The 19,106-nt window shown below is 32.5% G+C and overlaps 1 protein-coding gene across 1 annotated transcript; it reads right to left on the bottom strand.

Annotated features, from left to right (window-relative positions):
* Window positions 1–796: 796 nt before the first annotated feature.
* LOC110114852 (ER membrane protein complex subunit 6) lies at window positions 797–14,115 on the bottom strand (the record flags this gene model as incomplete). The annotated part of the gene is given in 2 exon segments (XM_020847877.1): window positions 797–992; window positions 13,878–14,115. Coding segments are annotated over 2 exon segments (315 nt in total), but the record flags the coding sequence as incomplete, so codon positions are not given.
* Window positions 14,116–19,106: the final 4,991 nt, after the last annotated feature.

The following is a 19,106-nucleotide window of genomic DNA, read 5'->3' as shown; positions in this document are numbered from 1 at the left end:
TATATAGGGGAAGAAAAGGTAAAAAAATAATTAATACATGTATTTAAAGCACCTCAAAATCAACCAATAGAATACCCTTGAAAACCGCAGCAAGCAGGGACCGAAGGGGTAGCCGTCTGGGGAAGAAACTGAAGCATCAAAACAGCCCCAAAAGTGGGGGGAAACCGAAGCATTAAATGGCTCATAAAAGGGAAACTGAAAAAACATCTTTTGGGAATTAAAATCGGCATGGGAAACACCAAAATGCCTCTTTTGAAAATATATATATATATATATAAGACCTCTCCAAGTGTTATATGGATTGTTTCTCTCGCCTCCACTGAAGCTTAAGAATATATGAGCAGTCTAATTCCTGCTTTGGATGGGTATGCCATCGCACTTAGACAACCCCACCCCCACACTTTGTACCAATATTTCCTTAACAAAAAAAAATATGTAAGATCTGAAATATTCCATTTTGACTATGAGGTCGTCCAAGAGTAATTGCTTTTTCCCATTTCCTCATTAACTAGTTCCTGCTTACTATAATATGGCAAAGAAAAAAAGCTCCAGAAGTTCTAACATCTAGACTAAGTGTCAACATAAATCAAATAAATGAAAATAAAATTAAGAAGTGAACTGAAACCTTGAATGACATCAAACTCTTCCATTGATAAATTAGATATATATATATTCCAAGGCAGTTGTAATAAGATCAGCTTATTATGAAGCATCAATTAATCTACTAGAACAAAAAAAAAAAAAAAAAAAAAAAAAAAAAAAAAAAAACTAGGCAGGTAAGCATCTGGAATCATACCATGAGACCACCAAAGAATCCATCTAGTATAATCCTATTCCAAGAATCAAAGTAGTTTCCGACAGAGAATTTGGCCTTAGCCAAAAGTCCCAACGAAGCAATTGCCATGATTAACAAGTAAAACACAAAGCCCGTTAAACCTGTAAAACCCCAAATTCCAGCAACCACTCCACCCATGATTGACAAGAAGGTACGACTGCAGAAGAAGAAGAAACCCTCATCAGGTTTTGTAAGGATCAAAATTATCATAATAAGATTAAACATAAGTTTCCAGCTGAACTAAGGAAAACAAATTATATTTTAGCACAGTAAAGCAGGCTAGTCTCAAAGCAGAAAATGACAAAAAAACTGTGCATAAAGTAGCTGCTTACTCAAATATCTTCAGATGCTTCTACAGGTGAACAGCATGTCACTCAACTTATAGCTTTATACATAAGTTGTCAACAACAGAAGAAAAAAATGCTCCAAATAAAATTTTAAAGCTAAACATCTCACCTGCTGTACAATCAAATATCCATCATACCATTTAATTTTCACGAAAAAACCATGAATTATTTTTCACTGCATCCTAAAAATTTAGGAATCATAACCAAACTTGAATCTTCCATTCCAATCGTACCTTCAAATGGACTTATACACAACCAAGAATCTTACATAATTTTTTTAAGTGAATAAGATAAATCTAGCTGAACAAACAAAAGTGGTGCTATGATTGTAAAATTGAACAGATCTTGCTTGGCACTGCGCTTCTTTGAGAATAGTACTCTTAGGAAGAAGAAGTCCCAATAAGTCTGGTTATGACTCTGTGTTTTCTAGGATTGAGGGCTTGATGACTTCTAACAGAGAATTGTTATGCTCAACTTTCTACCCAAATTGATAGTGATCGTCTTATCCAGATTGAGGCAAAGTTGAATTGGCATGCCCTCACCCTTTCGTGTAGCCTTTAGAAGTTTGCTAATGATATTCAGCAAAGGCCAATGAACATAGGAAAGAGACATCTTGATGAGAAAGTTTTCGGAGATATAAATGATGAACCAATTTGCAGCAAGGGTTCATTCTTCACCAGCTCATCAAATGATGAGATCCCCTCACAAGATTGCACTTGATCCATGTTTTCACTGCATGATGACAGGAGCTTCATTGTCTCTCTATGATAACTTTAAGATATCTACTGTTGGTCCAAGTCATCCTCCAGATGCTGGGCTTGAGCCTTGGTGGTAATCATCGCCCCTTTTTTTTAACTTGTTGAGAAGTTTCACAAAGATACAAATAATGTTAATAAAGGATGTTAGTTGAAGCATTGGGCGTTTGCAATTTCTTTTCATTTGATTTGAAGTAATAGAATTTTCATCTTCAATGAAATAAAAGTTTCTTTTCTTTTTTAAATTTATCTATGATTATAAGATACGCTTAAAAACTTCTAGAAATTAAAATTATTTGCTTTGTATATTCACCTTGCATATGTGAAGTCAGAACTCGTTGAGTAGACAACATTCAGAATGAAGTCAGCTACTGTGAAGTTGGTCCTTCGTTATGAAATCGCACATTTCCTATGAAGTCATCTTTGAATCGTTGAGAAAATGAGTTTGACTTAGTCGAAAGTGGTTCCCTATCCACCATTTGAACTTCCCAGAGTCGGTATGTAAGGATAAGAAGTTTTTTTCCAAATATTTGATTGTCAAATCAATGATTATGATTAAGTTTAATGAATCAACCTTATTGATGTGATAGGGTTTTCATGTTCTCGTGCCTATAATACGGATGGATTTTTGGCATTAGATCTCTTTATGCTTTCTACATCTATAGCTTCTGCTTCTATTATCTTCTTCTTGCTTTCTCCTAACACATAATTTTGGTTTAGAGACGTGACTTCAGTGATCAATTGCACTGAGAACTTTGTGAAAGCATAATAGCGATTAATACATCCATCAAGGCAAATAGCATATGGCTTCTTCTAGCCAAGCGGAAGGTTAGGGAAGAGTTCTCATCGAAGAACTACATGGGATAAGTTCTCGATCCATTACTGAGATGATGAGTGATGCTTCTATAAGGCTCAATTTAGACTTACGTTGCAACTTTCATTTTTCTAGAAGATCGTCAAAATTCTGAACTCTACTAAAGGCCGCCGTTTTAATGCTTTATAGTGCCGAATGTTGGCCATTAAAAGAGAAGCATAATACTAAGTTAAGTGTGGCAGAGATGAGGATGCTCAGGTGGATGAGTGGCTTTACCCTTAGAGATAGGATACGAAATGAGCATATACGTGAAAAGGTTGGAGTAGCTCCAGTAGAAGATAAGATTAGAGAGAGTCGCCTTAGATGGTTTGGTCACATAAAACGGCGGCCTTCCGATGACCCGGTTAGGAGAGTAGAGGTATTAGATTTGACTTATGTTAAGAAAGGTAGGGGTAGACCTAAAAAGACTTGGTTAGAAAATATTAGGAATGACCTTTCTTTATTAGATTTAAACGAGAATTTGACTTTTAATAGGACACAATGGAGAAAAAGGATTCATGTAGCCGACCCCACGTAGTGGGATAAAGGCTTGATGTTGTTGTTGTTGTTGTCAGGTAATAATGAATTCATTTGCTAGTGTGGTTTTCTTGGTCATCTACCTCTGTGAATAAAGGATGAAGTAAAACCAGAGCATCTTCAATAAATTGTTCATGGTGAGTCTTCAAGGAGGGTCCAATCCTGCCCATGTATAAAAGAATTAAGATTGAGGCTTGAGCAAAAAAATAAAAGATCAGAAAAATAACTATTTTTTTGTGAAGTTGGCGATGGCCAATTGAAACTTCATCGGATAAGATTTTGAAGATCAAGTTAGCCATTCCTAACCTATCCGCCGAAGAGTACCAATATTACATGGGACTCAAATGGGGACCCGAGGGTGAAGAAACTGAAGATGTCCATCTTTGACGGCGAGGACGTACATGGCTGGATCTACAAGGTGGAGCGATACTTTGCAGTCAATGGGTTGACCGAGGAGGAGAAATTGACTGCGGCAGGACTGTGTTTAGAAGTGAAGGCACTGGCATGAAACCAATGGCGGGACATGAGGTGACTCATTCGAAGCTGGAGGGAGTCCAAGGATTGTTTACTAGAATGTTTCCGAACCACTAGGGGATGAGATTTCTATGAGCAGTTCTTTGCCTTGTAAGGCGCACTTATTAGATAACATGTTAAGATAGCACTCAACATTTCTGACTTAGGTGACAAGTAAGAGACTTGGATTTTAATATCCACTCCTAATACTTATTTTGAAAAAAAAAATAATTAGTACCTAAAATATAATCAAGAATGCCATCCTACCTTATTTGTTGTTGCTACAAAGTCTAGTATCCTAGGACACCCAAATACATCTAATGACAACCACCCACTTGATCTATCCTTTTATTGTTAACATTTTTCCTTGTGTCCCTCTAATTTAGAGTAATATAATTTGTTAATTACACATTACTAAAAATAGAAGTTCATCATTTGGATTATACCCCATAAATTTTTACTTTTGAATTTTTCACATAAAAATATCTTGTTGTCTTGTTGTCTTTGTTTGCTTGTGAGCTTGAGAATTCTAGAGCTAAAATAACCACAACATTGCTTCCCTCTCCAAGTCCATAGGAACTTATATACAACAACATACAACAACAACAAATCTTTATCACACTACGTGAGGTCGGCTACATGAATCCTTTTTCTACATTGTGTCCTATAAAGAGTCAAATTTTTATTTAAATCTAATAAGAAAATAACGTTTATAATATTTTCTAACCAAATATTTTTAGGTCTACCTCTACCTTTTTTAACATGGGTTAAATCTAATGCATCTACTCTCCTAATCGAGTCATTGGAAAGTCAACATTTTATTTTTCAAAACCATCTAAGAAGACTCTCTCTAATATTATCTGTCATTGGAGCTACTCTAACCTTTTCACGTGTATACTCATTTCACATTTTATCTCTAAGAGTGAAGTCACTCATCCACTTGAGCATCCTCATCTTTATAACAATTAACTTGTATTCTTCCAATGGCCAACATTTTGTGCCATAAAGCATTGCAAGTCTCACCACCATCTTATAAAGTTTTTCCCTTAAGTTTGAGGGGTATTTTTCTATCACACAACAGGCCCAATGTATTCATCTACTTCAACCACGCAATATAAATTATACTAACAATATGGTCATCTATTTCACCATCATTTTGAATAATAGACTTGATATATCTAAAACGTGTACTATTATTAATGACTTGATCGTCCAAAATCACAATCCCCCCACTAGATCTAAAATACACTCCATGTCTTTGGTTTTAGGTCTATTCAAACAAAAACCTTTAGACTCTAAGGTTGACCTCCATAATTCAATTTTTTCTTCAATTCCCTCTCTAGTCTTATCCTCAAGAAGAATATCATAAGCAAAAAAACATACACTAGGTACATCCTCTTCTAAATATCTAGTAAGAACATCCATGACTAAAGCAAAAAGATATGGGCTTAAAGCTGATCCTTGATATAATCCAACTAAAATAGGAAAACACTTGGTCAAACCATCTTGTGTTTGAACACAAGTAGTAGCTCCTGCATACATTTCCTTAATGATTTGAATATAAGCATTATTAACTCTTTTCTTTTTCAAAACTCTCCAAAGCACTTATCACTTGTAGATCCTCCTTATTCTCTCTATACTTCTCCATCAAACCTCTCAATAAATTAAACTTATACAATAGACCTATCCGGCATGAATCCAAATTGATTTTGAGAAACAATAATATTGTATCATAACCTATGCTCAGTAACTCTCACCCATAGTATTAATATATGATATATTAACTTAATTCCTCTATAATTTGCACACTCTTGTGCATTACCTTCATTTTGAAACCTAGGAATCAACACATCTTTTTCTCCACTTATCTGACATCTTTTTAGTCTTCAAAATAATATTGAATAGCTTCATAAGTCAAGAAATTTCTTCATCTACTATGCATTTCTGCACCTCTATTCCAAATAGCTTTTTCACACTTCATTTTCTTTAAAGCCTCATTAACTTTAGTTTTACTAATACGATGATAAAAACAAAATTTTCTATTTTCATTTAGGATTTTAAGGTCACTAAATTCAATCATATTCTCACATCTTTTCATCCAAAAGCTTATCAAAATATATCATCTACATTATTGAATATCCTATTATAGTAAAAGCACCTTTTGATCCTCATCTTTAATGCACATCACTGAAACTAAATCCTAATCCTTACGATCTATTTCTTTGTTTGGCTAACTTATATATACATCTTTTGTCCTCAATATCTAATTTATATATAAATCAATAAAAGCTAAATCGTTTGCATCACATATTTCTTTCATAGATTTTTACGAGCCCCTTTATATCTTTCCCAATTTTTCAAGCTTTTACATTTAAACCATTTTTATAACAAAGCTTCTTATCTTTAATCTTTACTTACGCATTTTGATTTCATCATTAACTATTTTAACTATTATGAGCTTTTCCTTTTACTATTCCAAGTACATCATTTGCAACATTTTTAATATCACCTATTATTTTTTTCCAATACAATATTAGCTTCCTTATGCACTATGAAAATCAAATCTTCAAATTTTGAATTTTACTCTCAAAAATATTTTTATTAGTATTCTTTAAATGCCCTCATCTAATCCTAGGATAATATTTTACTTTATTTTTCATATTTTGACCCTGCATCTTAAAGCCCAAAACTAATAAGCAGTATTGGGTACATAAACTTTCACTCAGAATAATTTTAAAATCTTTGCAATCTAAAATATCTATTGTTCTTATAAGAAATAAGCAATCTAAGCTTATTATATACATTCTTGTAAGTGATGATATACTCCTCTCATTTCTTAAATAAGGTATTAATAATTATAAAATCATAAGCTAGAGCAAGATCTAATATGATCATACCACCTTAATTAGTCACTCCAATTCCAAAGACATCATGAATGCTCTTAAAATCTCATGTCCATTTAAATATCCTCTAATAAAAAAAATTTCTTCAAGAAGTATCTTTTATATTAATTCTATTAAACTATTCCAATATTTAATTTTGAACACATATTCAAACCTACTGGAGGAATATAAGCACCTATAATATTAATAATCTTATCATCAATAACAATTTTTAAAATTATAATTATATCTTCAATTATATTAATTTATATAATATTATCCTTAAACTCTTATCTATAATCACATCTACATCATTCTAGTACGACTTCTAGCGTAATATCATAGTTTAAATCCTAAACTATTAATCTCTTTAGCCTTCTCTCCAACCCATTTAGTTTCCTTAATGCATAGAATATTTAGCTTCTGATGAGTCCTAATATATATTAATTCCATTGCAGAACACGAATCAGACTCTCGCTACTGCCCATCGCCCTCAAGTATCTGTAAGAGAACATATATTCGAATTTCTTATCTTAATTCTAGTTTCATGGACTAGTTTATTTGCTCATATTCGTCCATGATATGGAAACCCTTGTTTATTTGACACTACACCTGGGCGCCAGTGTAGTGGCCCTTACACACACCTCTCACTACATTCAGGTCATACAACACATCGCTTTCAGGAAACGTCCTAGCATTAACACAATATATTAAAGGAACATATATGGCATTCAAAAATTACATATGCCGGCAAGCATGTGTGAACAAACAAGTATTTCCATTGATACTTCAACATATATGCATACAAAAAATGTATGAACTTAATGTAGCATTATATAATTTATGCATTTTAACATTATATTGATAATCTGTAAAATAAAAATTATAATAAAATACAGGCATTGTACAATAATATAATACATTAAAATTATTGTGTATATATAAAAATATTAATGATTGAATATAATCTTGCAGATTATATGATCTATATAAAAACAAATTACTCATATCCAATTTTTAATCAATAAGATGAGGACGTCGCATCGGGTTGGAGCTACAGTGGGGCCCTAGGGGTTTGTCCCCCATTGGCCCATTAACATAAATATATTACAATCAAAAGCCCACAACAGTTCCCCCCCCCACTGGCCCATTAACATAAACATATGCAGTTAAATCCCACAACAAAACCACAAAAACATCCTTTGCAATTCTGGAATTCGAACTCAACTCTCTGGGTTACGTGAATTAACGTTACCCACTGGGCCATCGAGCATTTGTTGCTTCCGCTCTTACGTAAATAATTTTATACAAGTGATACTTAAATATTTATGTTGAAATAAGGCAATTATAGATTTATTTCTAATACAATTAATAGAATATAAAACTAGATAAAATTAGTAAAAAAAATTAAAATTTTTGAATGATCAAAATATTACCTCACAATAAACTATTAAATAGAAAACAAAAAAAAATCACCCAAAAATATTTGAGAGTAATTTGAAATTTATTAATTTGTGCTCCACTAATAAAAATTTCAAGATCTGCCCCTGATACGCATCTGACAACTTTGGGAAGTGACTTCGAAACATAATTGATAAGAATGTTATATATCACTTCCTAGGAAATTGCATAACAACCAGAAGTGTAACTTCTCTCAGCTCGCACTTTCCACTTATTTAGCATGTGGGAATCAAACAAGCCCTTAAGCAAGATCCTTCATCCACATCAATCCATAACAATAAATTTCAACAATATACTCACAAGAAAGTGATATAAAAATGCAGTTCTTGAGCATTCAGGCTTCTTCATGCAGTTAGAAATTCAGAATTATTCATGTAACAATAAAAATTCAAATAATTTTATTGGACGAGGAAGAAAAGCAGGGTTAAGAGGTTGTTGAGTGTCAAGTGTGTAAAACGAAAAAATGGATAAACTACCTCCAGATCCACTCCAAGCATCATCATATCAAGAATATTATCTGACAGATATATCAAAGGCTCTTAAACATCGATTACCAACTACTTAAGGAGAAAGCACCATCATGGTTGGGTACAATCTACTTGTTTAAGCATTCCCATTTTGCTGCAGTTGCACATTCATTTTGTGATCTATGTAATGTGGCAATCCTCATGGAGAATATTTTATAGCTACAAGTAGCCAAAACCACTACACCACAGAAATTCAATCTTTACAAGGAACCTTTGGTAAAATTGTCTCACAAATAAGGATTTTATAGGCCAACCTGAGTTGGTGAATCACTGCCTAGAATATTATTCATTACATTCTGAAGTAGCAAACTAAAGTAGTGAAAAAGATTGCTTATGTTGGCGGATTATAACTATACAAAGCTACACCATTTAAATCACTCTATGATCCGTCTCTTCCTATTCATGTCCTAATCTTTTGGCATATCAAATGCGATTACATACACAAAAATCAAAATGAAAAAACTCATTTATTCAGTCTATTAAAACAAAACTTTAGAAGAAGCTACAATGAAGCAATAGGTTAATAAGGATGAAAGTGAAATGACGTGAGTACTAGGGTTTTTTTTTTTTCTATTACAGCTATATTTGATATGCTCCTATTACACCCATGATAAGATTAGGCAATCACCTAAAATTTAAGACTCAAAAAATAGACAGGCAAGGATATCACCTTGGGCTGTCCATTTTTTTAATGTTTACCAGCTGAAGAAACTTTGGATGATCAAGAACCTTCTCAGAGCAAGCCAACCAAAAATTATATCCTAAAAGTTGTATCATATGTAGCAAAAGCTATTTTAAATTATACGGAAGTTAAACAACAAAACTGCCATTATCAGTACCAAAATCAGAGGACAAAACTTCAAAATTGATGTTAGATCAACATTCAATCATAAAATTTATGCAAAAGTAATGAAATGAATCCAAATTTGAGTGTTTTCTAGTACCAAAGAGTTTTTTTCTAGTACCAACATGCTTCTTAGAAGCACCATGACCTAAACCATTAATGTTGAGTAGTTAAGGGTCGGCTAAAACATCAACCATAGGTAATGCGCCACAACATGAACATTAGGAAATAATTCGTTAGAACATCAACCTAAGTTATGTACAACAACTTAAATTGATTTTAGTTGAAAAATATGTAAGGTTGAATTTGGGGTGTAAACAAGTAGAGCCTAGCTCGAGTCGACCTAACCCAAGCTCGGCTTGTTGGCCAAATCGTGAACTCAAACTTGAGTTTGAGCTCAAAGGGCATGATCTAGCTCGGCTCGTGCAATAAAGGAGAGCTCGCAAGCCAGCTCATAAGGTCGCCACAAAAACGCAAGAAGAATAGGTCGACCGTCGACGAGATCAAAACCAGAGAAGAAGAAGGCATTATTGTTGCGGTTTCTTCACGCGGAGAAGAAGACCTTGAACTAAAGTTAATTGGAGTAATGAATGAAAGCTTTAGCTCATTTTTCTTGGGAATATGGCCTTAATTTCTTATTTATTATTTTTATAAAAAGTTGTTGTAGTATGCAACTTTAGTAATTAATATTGCAGCATCCTTTATTAGGCTACAGCTTTAGTCATTAATGCAATTTTTTTTTTTCGTAAATGTTTAAATTTATTGAAAAATAATAATTATTTTTTTTCAAAAAAATCGTATAAGTCATTCGAGCCAACTCATGAGTCGAGCCTCATAAGCTCAAACTCGAGTTGTTTAAAAAACGAGCTCGAGCTTGAGCTCGTGACTCGATAAGCTCATTATCGAGTCGAGTACGAGCCAGCACAGCTCACTTTACACCATCTAGGTTGAATACGTAAAAAGGTTAGATTAGTTTTGTTGCATTGAATTTGAGGATCTCGAATGAAAGACATGAGAATTGGCTTACACGATGATTAGAAGAATAATTATGTTAGACCGGCCCACTGGACCGGTCTAGCCGGTCCGCACGGGACCGGCCCAGACGCGGATGGGGCGAAATCTCTGCCTCCTGCGGAGATCGGACGGTCCGCACGCCTAAGCGGAGCCTTGTAGGAAGAATTTTTGAGGATTTTGAGAGGGAAATTTGAATGTAGGGATTGTTTAGGGATTTCCTTTTGATTAGTATGCATTAAATGCCTTTGTTTTCCTAGAGTTAGGGCATCTTGAATTTGGCTGAAATTTTGAGATATCTTAGATTTAGGTTTTCTTTGGGCTCTAGCAGCGTCTAGAGATTTGGGAGAGATCGATCCTCCTCTCGAATAGAGGATCAATTGTCTTTTGCTATTTTCCATTTCCCTTTCATAAAAAAAAATTCAAATTATCTACTATTTTTTTGGTTTGGTGCAGACTTTTGTGAAGATTTCTCGTTGTTTTTTGAAGATTGATAGGAAATACTTGAGATCTACAAGTGTTTCCTATCAAATTCATATGACTTGTTTGCAAGAAACAAATGTAAAGGAGAAAAATACAAAGGATAATGGAAGGTTATAAGCTATTGTATATCGGAATGGTTAACAACATAAATTAGGTATGGATAGTAGTGGATATATAGTTGACAGAAGAAATTATTGAGATAAATAGGGTTAGTAATAGGATGATTGCTATTAAGATATTATTATTGAGGCATTGTAAATGTGGTCAGCGCTTATATTTGTTAAGTTGGAAGTTGGATCAAAAAAATATTTAATCTATTTTTATGAAAAATAAATGAACTATTAAAACATATAGATGAGGAGGAACAAATATTTATTTGGGTGATTTAAATAGACATACAGATTAAAGTAAGATACACCAAAAGAGGATTCATGGTGGGTTTGGAATAGAAGATAAAAATGAAATGAGAGAAACTATACTTGATTTGTAACATTAACAAACACATGCTTTTGAAAAAAGAGAAGAGCACTCAATTACTTTCAAAAGCCGAGCCATCAAATAACAAATAACTTTTTTACTTAAAAGGAAAGAAAAAAACTTTTTGCAAAATTTTAAATGATTCTAGAAGAGAGTTTAACCACATGGCACATAGTAGTTATTATAAATGTATATCTTAAGAGTATACAAAAATGAAAGAAGATTACTTTTCTTATAAAAAAGATGGTGGAATTTGAAATGTAAGAAATTATTAATCCTTTAAGTTCGGACACTAAGAGAGGTAAATTAGATTTCTTTAGTTGAGCAAAACCTATTGTGGGATAATATGGCAATTTCCACCAAATATTACTGTAGAAGTTTCAAAAAAATTTAAAAACATATGATACATAAATAAATAGATTTGGTCGACAAAGTTGTCATGAAAGAAATTTGAAATTTTAAAATTTGGCAAAAGTCAAATACAACATAAGCATACAATGATTATGGGAAAGCAATGAGTCCTTTAAAGAGGTCAATGAGCAAAGAAAAGCTATAATTTTTAACGATTTATAAAATAGACTTCAACTAATGATGGAGAGATGGAGATATATAATATAAGACAAGTGATACGAGATATACAGTCATAGAGACAATGATAAAATTATATGCATTATACATAAAGGTAATAGATTCCCAGTCAAAGATGAAAAAATCAAAGAAAGAGAAAAATTAGTAATATAAAAATAAATAAATGAAATTTTGAGGAAGAAATTTTTTTGGGTGACCATAATAAAAAAACTAATGGATTATATTATACACTAATCCAAATAAATAAAGCGAGGCCATCTCTAAAAAATGATGCATAACAGTGACAATTTAGGTCTAGCTATAACATAATTAAGATTTAGAGAGTTATCGAAGGTCTTATAATGTTTTGGTTAATAGATCTTTTTCAATTAACTTGTTAAAGATCAAGAGGTTGACAAACAATTGGATAAAAAGTAATATGGTTTCAATATTTAAGAATAAAAGATATAGTAAATATTATAGCAATAATAGAGGAATTAAACTTATGAGTCATGCAATAAAGTTATGGGATACAATGATAGAATATGGACTTCAAAAGATTACAAAAATATCAAAAAAAGTAATTTGATTTCATGCCAAAAAGATCTAGTGAAGCACTTTTGTCTATTAATATAATTAATGAAAAAATATATAAAGAAAAAAAAAAGATCTTCATATAATTTTTATTGAACTTAAGAAAGCATATAATCGAGCACCATGAAAACTAACTTGGTCAGCATAAAGGAAAATTTGTGTGAGCCAAAGATATATTGAAGTTATTAAAGCTTTATATGATAGAGCATTGACTATTATTAAAAAAAAATTTAATGACCAAAGAGTTTTCAATTATAATAGAATTATATTAAAGATTAGTATTGAGGTGTGATGGGTTTAGTATCTTAAATATATAGTATGCAAAATATATAAGAATATTAATGAGTATATAACATCTACAGCTAAGAAAGAATGGTCAAAATGAAGGTAAAAAAAATGGTCAAAATGAAGAAGCATCTTAGGAGTATGAAGCCATGACAGTATAACAAGAAGAATTAGAGGTCAATATTAAAGTATTACAATTAAGTTGGTTATGTTGCATGGTTCAGAGTATTGAGCAGTGGAAAAAAAATCATTAACATATAAGTTGAGTGTAAGAATAATTTAAAAGATAACTATAGTAAAGAAATGGTTGGAGTGAAATCTATTTAAGATAAGATAGTTGAAAAAAAAAAAATAGATGGTTGGACATGTACAATCAATGGTCGAAAATGCACCAGCTTAATGCATAGATAAAATTAGGGTCAAAGAATTAGAAACAAAAAAGGGTGGGTACATCTGAGATAAGGTGGATAGAAATTGTTCAAAAAATTTTGGGAAGAAATAGATTTAATACCCAAGCAAGACTCGACAAAAATAAATGAAAAATGAATATTCATAAATCAATCCCAAATAGTTGGGATAAAGCTGATAATAAACTGATGAAACAACAAAGCAAAGTAAAAAATTGAGCTTAATATTTGCAAAGATTTATATATAACCATTTATAGTTTAGAGAATTATTTAGTCCCGAATCGTGATAAGCAGAATGCAATTAAGTATTCAAAAATTTAACTTGAAAAGCATACAGAAAGTGAAGGAACAAGAATATTTTCATTCTTACAATTCTTCAAATTACAAAATTCCCATTATGCATTAACTTCCAAAATAAAAATAACATAGTAGTAGTCAGCAGTGCGAGCGCTGGATACACGATAGAGACAGAAAGAATTCTAAGGGTTCAATTCGGACCTGTAATAGATTGATTTCATGTTGTTCTGCAGATTCTCGGCATGGAAGATGGAAAGATCTTCGCCGTCGTCGCCTGATTTTCCTTCCGAAGAAGATCTTGTGCTGTCTTGCACGGCCATGGCTGAGATCTGGGGAAGGAGGAAAAGATCGGTGTGAAATGCGTCTAGTAAACTTCGGTGAAGAGGGCTAGGGGAGAGCGGCGAAGCAAAGCAGCGAAGAGTGTTTTTAGGTTTTTTTTTTTTTTATCCTAATGAATAATTAATTAGTAATTTATAAACTAATTAAGTATTATAAATTTATTTAATAAATTAAATCATAAATATTATTAATTTTTAAATTTATTATTTTTAATTAATTGATATTTATTATTACAGTTGTTTTTAAATTTAAAGTAATATAACTAATTTAATTAATATCAAATAATATTAAAATATTATAATAAAAAATCCTCCTCTTTCTCCCCTAAATCCTATACCCCAAATTCTTAAAACCATTGAGAGCAAAGGAGTAAGTCACGATTAGAACTTGTTGAAGAAGACATCGATGAGAAAATACTAACAAACTACAATTCAATATGAGTGCTTCATACTTATCACATTTATGTATTTTGTTATTATTTTATTTATATTCTAACCATGAAAACATTTGACATTCTTATTCGTAATTATTTAAAAATTAATATTTTATACTAAAAAACTACTTTAAGAAGCAGTAAGAAAGTCATCATAAGTTTATTTGGGACGACTTTCTTACTATTTCTTAAAGCAGCTTTCTAGACTACTGCTTAAAGCAGCTTTCTAACCTAGAAAGCTGCTCTAAGAACAGTAAAAAAATTATCTCAAACGAAGCCTAAATCTCTAATTGATAAACAAAATGTATTATTTCTCGAAGTTTTTTACTTCATGAGTTTGTTGGATACTTTATTTATTGAAATGTTGATCTCTCTAAGAATAATTTGACATCAATGATGGTTCATGAATGAAGGTACAATACTAGAAAGTTAGATTTTTCGTCGTAGTTGTTAGGAGTGATTTTAGAACTGCTACCAAAAACCTATTTTAGCACCGGTTAAAACCGGTGCAATTAGCACCACTTTTTAAAACTACGGTGTACTTCGTAAAATCTACCTTGTTGGACCTCAAACCGTTGTGGAATGTCATTGCAGCGCATTGCAATTACAGCGGGAGTGTCTATAATAAAAATTGTGACGGTTATAACTGCTAGGATTGATCAAAAATTGTGCTGTGATAGTCCGATTTTTTGGTTGTGGTATTATATGAATAATATGATATTTATGAAGTCTTCATCAAGGTGAATACACTAGATAAAGATGGACCGACTTTGAAAAATTTAAAGAGTCTAACCATAATGCTCATGATGAGAAGGAGCTACGGCTCCAATTCGGTAGCCCCATCGCCCCCTCCTCCCCCCACCCCAAAAAGCCTACCTATTTCAATCTCTATCAGAGCAGCTCAACCAACTTGAAGACTGTACATGCTGGACATTAAAAACTTTCTTTGTCATTAGAATCACCCTGACATGATGATTGCTTGACTATAAATTTGCATAAAATAAATATCATCCTCTTAAGTGTTTTAAGATCAAGGAATTTCATCAAAATTTATTCAATTAAGTGAAATTTCTTGCTTCATAATAGTTGCCTAGTATTTTCAAAGCATTAAATATGAAGTTCAAAAATATTTTTTAATATTTAGGGAACACCAATAGGAAATGTAGTGGGGCAACGATTGCCAGAGGAATAAAGACATATAACAATAATTAGAGGACTATAATTTGGCAATGGAGAGTGAAGGATTATAGTTGAGCGACGATGGTCAAAAGATTGTAGTCAAATGGCAGTGGTCAGAGGACCATAGTTAGTCATGATGTTATGAGAATTGTAGTCAGGAGATAGATGTTACGAGATAGTAATCGGATGATGATAATTAGAGAATTATAGTCTGATGACGATTGTTAGAGCACCATAGCCTTGTGACAATTATCGAAGTGTCGCTGTCAGACAATATTGGTTAGATGGTTATTATAGTGGTATGACACTGATTGGAGGACCTAACAAGGTGGCTAAGGCCAAAGGACCATAGTCAAGCGACGATGGTCAAAGAATCATTAATAGACAATGGTGATCAAAAGACTATGATCATAAAATGGTCGTCGGAGGACTATAATCAAGCGACTGTGATTCGAGTATTATAGTTAGCGATGGTGATTGGAAGATCATTGTCAGGCAACAATGATCAAAGGATCGTACTCGAGTGATAATGGTCGGAGGACTAAACTTGGGAGGCTATACTCGGGTGACGATGATCAGATGATCATAATTAGATAATAGCGATCAAATGACCTAATTGAATAATTTACCCCAATTTTCTACTAAACTGACTTAGGGGTCTAACTTGATTAATGAATCTTTGAACAACTTTGGACTTGAAAATTTAATGTTCACTACCAATATTGGTACCCCACCATAGTCTACATCACGGGCCTTGTCAAATGACTATCACCATCATATAAATCAACTTATTTGGTATTCAATAAAAATAAAAATAAAATATTTTATTACATATAAAAATATAAATTAAAAAATTAGTATAACAAGTTCTTTAAAACCAATTTAACCCTTCCTGTTCTGAGGCTGTTATTCTCAAGAGCTCTCGACGTGGCAGTCCACTGATCTGCACATTTAAGAAGTTAATTAACACACGGTCAAGGTAATTAATCAAATGTTAACACTAATCACCTTTTAGTTAAGAACCCGACAGGGCCTGACAAAGTAATCAATTAATTAACCATACGTGATTAGAAATACATTATCATAATTAACCCCACTTCTTTACCTGAGGGTTTTTACCTGAGGGTTTTTAATTATGTTCAATAGTTTAAGACCGAATCTGCGCGAGAGTTGAAAATATTACACTATATAAATAATCAATTTCGTCCCTCTCAGTACGCTTTTGTTGTCTTACTGAAGTTGGATTATCTTAATTAATCCTTGTCAGCATTAGGCTGGTAAATTTTTCACATTTGCACGACTCTCAAAGCAATGTTGACTTAGGTTGAGTGTGGCTTGACCTGCATAAGATTAAAGAAGTTTAAACTAAAGAAGTTGATAATCTTAGGCTTCATTTGAGTTGACTTTTTTATTGCTTTATAACGTAGCTTTAAGCTTCATTTGGGGTGGCTTTCTTACTATTTAAAACAACTTTTTAGTTCAAATTACATACGCAATGTTCGAATTCAAGACCTCTTGGTTGGTAGTCAAAGCCCCCAATCAACAAACAAAGGTGAGCTACATATTAGTTGAAGATGATTAGTATGCTCGACTGCGAGCTAGTAATAGAAAGAGCAAGCTCTTAATCATACGATTGTGTTTATCCCTGGCTGATAGTTTTGACACGCTCTTCTAAAATTTGTGCAATGATATTATAAATAGATCGACTTGAAGGAGAGAATTATAAATATGCGGGATTTAAATATTGCATATAATTTATCAAAATTAAAATGTTAGAAAAAACATTACTTCCCTTTAGATTTTAATTTATTTTTATTAGATGTAATTTCTTATGTACAATCAACATCTTGTTATAATAATGGGATCCTCCAATGTGAACCTATTGATAAGTATGAAAAGGAATGATGTATATAATCTAACCCTAATTATCAAATGTGAAATTATGAATGAAAATTTATTTGCATTTTCTCTACTTCTTTCGAACCAAACAAGCCATAAGGATTTCCTTGTAATTCTAAATCACCATCCATTTGGCTTTGAGATTGATGAAATAGAACTTGCTATTTTATTTAATAACTTGCTATTTGTGAATATTAAAAGTGAGAAGAGCAAGCAGCAAAAACAAAAGACACAAAAGGAGCTAGGTTGGTATCTTAAAATGTACACATTGGAAATCTAGCTTTGAATAGCTAACTTTTGGATTCTCTCCTTCAAAAAAATCCTATGTCCCCCCTTCCTCAGTACATCCTCTTTCTTCTCTTAAGCTTCATTAGGACAGTTTTTTTATTGCTTTCTAATAGCTTTTTAGTACAAAAATTTGTAGTTCAAATTTGTACTAAAGTCATTTTATAAAGTATGGAAAAAGCCGGCCCTTAGGCTTCGCTTGGGGCGGCTTTTTTACTGCTTCTTAAAACAGTTTTCTAGTTTAAAAATTAAAATTTTTGTACTAAAAAACTATTTTAAGAAGCAATAAAAAATCCTTCCCAAATGAAGCCTTAAACTACTCATTGTAGTTTTGACCGTAAAATTTTCCTAAGAGAAAGAAAAAGGGCATGGCGTGTGCAAGGTTCACAAATCTCTTCCTTGGTCTGTTGCTCTCTTGGTTAGCTGTTTGTGAATCCACTTCTTTAGCTCAAATTGGTAAGCCTTTTAATGAAGATTCCACGGTGATTATTAGTTCACTGATAGTAATCTGACTGATTCTTCCTATGCAGCATCAGCAACAAGGAACAGAGACAACCATGATTACAAAATAGATTCAAGTTGTTAACTATAAGTTTACATTTTACTTAAGTTTTTTATACTTGCGGGATCTTCATTTCAAGACTGAGAGGATGAGAAAGATGAAGCTTATTACAGGAAGGAAGATGAGAGTTTTCGTTAACACAATTTCTAAGCCTTCTGCAGCAAAATGTGGTCATGAAGATCATCTGAGCAAGGAGTGTAAGAAGAGAGTTCTTACAGGTACTCGTATTTTCAGACCATTCAGTGCAGACTATCACAAACCCAAACCACACCCACCAAAGAACAACTGAAGCAGCTCTTAAGTTTTGGGTTTCTATCATCTATGAATGAGAAAATGGAGAAATTTTGATGTATGGTAGGATTTAGGGCAATGCCTTTACATGTACAAAGTGACTGCAAGAGAAGTTCTGATGGAAATATCAAATTATTGTTCTTAAGAGCTTTTGATGGTTGTTCAGTCTGTTTGTCTACCTTCAGAAAGAATTTAGGTTCAATTTGACAATGTGTGGTTTGAGAGAAAGATGGATGGGATTTTTTGCTATGGGAATATTAGATTTTCTTATGCAGGAGAGGCAAACAAACCTCCAAACAAGAAAGTAGCAGACTCAAACAAAATCAGAAAGGTATTTTTATCACAAACTTCTAGAAATAAAATGATTATGAAGGTAATATTTCATGTATTTCCCTTACAGAATGAGAAAATGAAAGGAGATGAACTGTTAAAAATTCAAACT

This window comes from Dendrobium catenatum, unplaced genomic scaffold, assembly GCF_001605985.2.
Source record: "Dendrobium catenatum unplaced genomic scaffold, ASM160598v2 fragScaff_scaffold_484, whole genome shotgun sequence".
In the NCBI taxonomy this organism is placed as follows: Eukaryota; Viridiplantae; Streptophyta; class Magnoliopsida; order Asparagales; family Orchidaceae; genus Dendrobium; species Dendrobium catenatum.
This window is presented reverse-complemented; position numbering and strand designations above follow the sequence as displayed.